The 5,195-nt window shown below is 38.8% G+C and overlaps 1 protein-coding gene across 1 annotated transcript; it reads left to right on the top strand.

The window, feature by feature from the left end:
- Window positions 1-725: 725 nt before the first annotated feature.
- LOC108331730 (inositol-tetrakisphosphate 1-kinase 1) lies at window positions 726-4,176 on the top strand. The gene is made up of 2 exons (XM_017566633.2): window positions 726-2,140; window positions 3,576-4,176. The coding sequence occupies exons 1-2, from the start codon at window positions 1,121-1,123 to the stop codon at window positions 3,579-3,581; spliced, it is 1,026 nt and encodes a 341-aa protein (XP_017422122.2). The 5' UTR covers window positions 726-1,120; the 3' UTR covers window positions 3,582-4,176.
- The last annotated feature ends 1,019 nt before the right edge of the window (window positions 4,177-5,195 follow it).

The raw sequence follows: 5,195 nt of genomic DNA, 5'->3' as shown, positions 1-5,195 counted from the left end.
ATTCATCTCTCTTCAAATAAATACACTTTTCATTATTTTTCTCTTTCCTTTTCACTTTCTAGAAAAAAAGACACATAAAAACTGCATATATAACAAAAAGTATTCTTTCATAACCATACTCCAACGATCGTTGTTGCAAAATACATTAAATAGAAACTCGTGGATTATAATTTAATTTAAATAACTAATCTTTCATTACATGCCTGAAAAAGAATTTTAATGATAAATGAATGTTAAAATAATAATTTTAATGTAAAAAATATCAATCATGCCTTTTAAACTATTTATACGATAAACTGTTTATGTTTTTCCGTTGTGCATAACCTAATACTTATAATCTGATAGAAAAAGTAGATGAAATACTTGCATTAAATGCAGTATTTTAAGCTTTGATTATTTTTCCTTAATAGATAATAATATTTAATTATGAATTTTAAATATATATAAATGGATGAAATATACAGGATGGATTTGGGAAGTGTGATGCAATCCATGGTTAAAAAAGTGTAAGGTTTTGTTGGGGGGTGTTTATTTTTTGCCTTACTCCTTCATCTGCTATTTAATAAAGAAAGTGTAGATGGGATTGAAATTGAAAAGAGAAAGACTAAAAGGTCAAAAGAAGGTCTTAGGGTGGAGTGGGGAATCGTTATTGTAAATTGCCCAAACACCCATCCAATCTTATCACGTTTTGACTTTCCCATTCTCAGTATCACCACATTTGCACACGCGCTGCAATAAAGCGGCGCCATCCCGCAACCCAATCCCCAGAATATGCCACGTCACACCTTCTCCCTCATACCCCAGTCACCCTATCATTCCCCCTTCATCCTCACCAACCCTAGTCTAAGCTATATATATCCCCATCCGGTTACCATCCTTTCTCTCTCTCCGTTTCTCTTTTCTCTTTTCTCTCCTTCTCTCTCTCTCCGTTTCTCTTTTCTCTTTTCTCTCCTTCTCTCTCTCTCCGTTTCTCTTTTCTCTTTTCTCTCCTTCTCTCATCCGTTCCGTTCGTTTTTTCCCTCTGCAAAATTCTCTTCCCGACCAACAAAACCCAGGCCCTCCAAATTAGGGTTTCTCCCCGGGAATGTGATTCAGCGCGCGGCACGCAGAGCGAACATCAATGGCGGAGAAGACATTCGGCGGCGTGATAGGGTATGCGCTGGCACCGAAGAAGCAGAACAGCTTTATCCGCGACTCATTGGTGAGTCTAGCGAAATCGCGAGGGATCGAACTCGTTCGTGTGGACTCGGACAAGCCCCTCGCGGATCAGGGCCCCTTCGATTGCGTCCTCCACAAGCTCTACGGCGACGATTGGAAACGCCAACTTCGAGAATTCCAGTCTCGCTTCCCAAATGCGGTTATCCTCGACGCGCCCGAAGCGATCGAGCGCCTCCACAACCGAATCTCGATGCTGCAGGTCGTGTCGGAGCTCCGAATCCAGGACCGAACCGAGACCTTTGGGATCCCAAAACAGATTGTGATATACGACAAGGCCACGCTAATGGACCCCCAGGCCGGGGATAGCCTCAAGTTTCCGGTGATTGCGAAGCCGCTTGTGGCCGACGGCAGTGCCAAGTCGCACAAGATGGCGCTTGTGTTCACGCGCGACGCGCTCGATAAGCTGAAGCCCCCGATCGTGCTGCAGGAGTTTGTCAACCACGGCGGCGTGATCTTCAAGGTTTACGTGGTGGGCGAGCACGTGCGGTGCGTGAAGCGCAAGTCCCTACCCGATGTGTCGGAGGAGAAGACGGTGGGCGTTTCGGAGAACCTTCTGTCGTTTTCGCAGGTCTCCAACCTGGCTAACCACGACGTTGAAAACGACAGCGATGGCTATTACCGGCTGATGCATTTGGAGGACACCGAGATGCCCCCAAATGCCTTTGTCGTCGACATCGCTAGGGGCCTCAGGCGGGCCCTTAAGTTGAACCTCTTCAATTTCGACGTCATAAGGGACGCTCGATATGGCAATCGATATCTCATCATTGATATCAATTATTTCCCTGGCTACGCCAAAATGCCTGGATACGAGGCCGTTTTGACCCAGTTTTTCTGCGACGTCATGTTGAAGAAAGAGCAAGAAGAACAACAGGGGGAGGATCACGATCCCGTTTCTACCAAGGACAATGAGGAATCTTTTCAGGTCTGAGATAATTTTGTCACAGCTCAAATGTGTTTCTCCTTCTGTACGTATCGTTGGTTGGTGGCTTTTGGGTAACCATACTTTCCCCAGTGGACCCATTGGCCTCATTGGTTGGTACTTGGTAATGTTAGGCACGAGTCACACATTTCCATTTAGGGTGCAGTTGGTACAGTAGGGTTCGTTGTGGTTAGTTTTTAACCTCTTAACTTGTATATTCCTTCCACCATTGCTTTGTGGAGATAGGTACCTTTTCAAATACCCTCAACATTTAGGAAAGTTGTATTTTGCGGCTTAAGATACTAAGCTAGAAACTGTTTTACCTTGTGCCCTTTTTTCCACTCAATAACTTTTTTCCCCTATTTTGCCAAATTCTATTCTCATTTTGCATATCTTGCCTTGGTTACATATTCTGTCGACGATTTTCTTGTGCAGTTATCTGTTCCTTCGATATTTTCAGTTTCAAGGTCCTTAATTATGCTAATGAATATTCCTTAAAGATGATTAGCAGAATAAGGTGGAAGATGATAAACCGTTATGCCGCTTTTTGATCTATCTTTAACTATCTGAAGTATTTGAAGTATTGATTGAGTAAAAGGCTTAAACAATGATTGTATTGTTTAAAACACTTGAACAAGTGGCTAACTATGAGGCAACCCATAAATCAACTATGCCAATAGAGGTTTAACATTGATAGATGATTTCAAATATAACTATTCAAATCTTTTGTTGATTTCTTGGCAAATTTAGTTTTTTCTTGTGTTGAAGTTGCTCGTGCTTAAGTGTTTAGAAAAGTACGTGGACACATCTGTCTCATTTGTCTACGATTTTCCACCATTTCAATCATGACTGCACTTTAAAACCTTGCCCATGCCCGTATTCTTGGATTGATTTATTTTGCTGTTATAGGTCTGTGTATACTTTGAACATCTAATGAAAAAATTAATACATAAAAAAGGTATCAAACAAAACATCCTGTTTCGTTATATTGACTATTTTTTTGGGATTTTAATTGCTACTAGTGATTGCCAACATGTTTTGTTTTCACGTCTCCTTAACTGTTATGCATAAAGTTGGAACTCTTCATTATTTGACAAGAAATTGGAGTAATGTGCTTATGGAAAGCATGTCCCCCTCTTATATCAGATTGGGTGAGTTGTAGTGGTAAGCTCCAAAAACACTATAGCTGACAGTGGATAGTTGGATAATTTTGTTCAAAGTTTATGTGTATATATTGTAAAAAATGATAAAACTTACTCAAAATTGATATCCTTCATAATTAACAATAAGAAAATTAAAAGTCACAGGTCTCTTAAAACAACACAGAAGCAAATTCGTACCATAGTCATACACGTTTTCTAGATAGTAATTATCAATTATTTTCTTCTAAATAGTCATCTTTTTTGTTTTTCACTACTGTTACATCTTTAAATTTCAGTTTTGAAAATTAAAATTCAAAAAAATCCCTAATGTCTCTGTTCAGAGGGATTTTTTGGAATCTACACGTAGTATTGCTATAGATGCTATGCAGCCTGCAATTTGGTCTGCTACACTAAACAACTCTTCCACAGCCGACCCTGTAGTAGGCAGGTATGTCTCTGTTCAGAGGGATTTTTTGGAATCTACAGTGTTGCTATAGACGCTATCCAGCCTGCAATTTGGTATGCTTCGGCTTCTAAACTAGCAATTTGGTATGCTTCGGCTTCTAAACTAAACAGCTCTTCCGCAGCGGTCCCTGTAGTAGGAAGGGGTTTTCCCAGTGCTGCACTAATATAACAGCTATATATATATATATATATATATATATATATATATATATATATATATATTCCAGGCTTCTACTGAAATTTGACTTGCTGGTGTAACATCTCTGTCATCACTATAATCAAGAGATAGTGATTTTTTATTTATTTAATTTGTATTCAGTTTGTGGCACAATTTGGTAGGTTTTATATGTTCACGAATTTTACTATATGCATGACTATCTCAAGAAAAACATGCATGTGTTACAGTACAACAGTTTCATTCAAAGATATTCCCAGTATGCAAAATGTTCAGCTTGTGTGCATTTTCATGCTAGTAGTTGATGTGCTTCTGGAAGGCTGGAAGTCTTATTTTTGGCCCTTATCTGCATGTTTACAGAATTGCCATTTAGAGGCGAATTAGTATCGGATGACATGGGTTTCACTAATGTGCATAAAATATGGTTTTCAAATTTAACATGACTTCTACATTAAAACTGTCTGTTTTCAGTTTTTGATGAGCTGTGATTTCATTCATAATCCAAAGCTAGATATTATATTGCTCTTGTTTGACCTTGTTTGACCAGGTTGAATCCTGTCCAAGTTTTTATGCCAAACAAGGAGTTTGTTCTCATCATTAGTCTTAGGAAGAGAGCCAGTGATGCTATTTTCAAGTTGGTATTATTTAGTAGAACGTCTTAAAAACATAATATTGATGTTATGCTTCATGGTTATTTTTTCCTTAATATAAGGTCTAATCATTAAACTTTCCTCATCTTTACTGAATTTAGTCCGTAAAAATTTTGCTGAAAGTTTTTTTACTTCAATGTTGTATACCCCATGACAAGTAATCTATTACGATGACCTCGCTCTTGAAGTTATGACTTGGCCCTTGAAGTTAAGTATCTATACTTATATGACATGCAGTAATGGATGGTACAGTGGTCCTAGTTTCAATGGGGCCTTGGATTTGAAACCTACTTGACAAGTTCACATGTATTGTACTTGTGAATGTTAAGCCCACAGATACGCCAGATTGAATGGAATAGAAAAAAGAAGTGGCTTTTCCACGTAGAGATTTTGTCTCATGCTTGTAGATAACTTTTGTTCAGTTGGATATATTAAGTGTTTTAACGTGCTATAAATGTATTCTTGTTTTGCCAATTTGGCCATTCTGTCTGACATGTCTCCCCGGATGTTTGTGGTGTTATTGTATGATTGGTGAGTGGAGTTGTACAAGAATAGCATTTCATTCATTATATAGGTACCTGGGGGCATTGTTAAAATCTAGACTCGTTAACAGACCTGAAATATGC

The sequence above is a fragment of the Vigna angularis genome, chromosome 1, assembly GCF_016808095.1.
Source record: "Vigna angularis cultivar LongXiaoDou No.4 chromosome 1, ASM1680809v1, whole genome shotgun sequence".
NCBI classification, from domain to species: Eukaryota; Viridiplantae; Streptophyta; class Magnoliopsida; order Fabales; family Fabaceae; genus Vigna; species Vigna angularis.
This window is presented reverse-complemented; position numbering and strand designations above follow the sequence as displayed.

What these genes read in the sequence shown, in the direction of transcription:
- LOC108331730 (XM_017566633.2), top strand. Translation starts at nt 1,121, where the DNA reads ATGGCGGAGAAGACATTCGGCGGCGTGATAGGGTATGCGCTGGCACCG.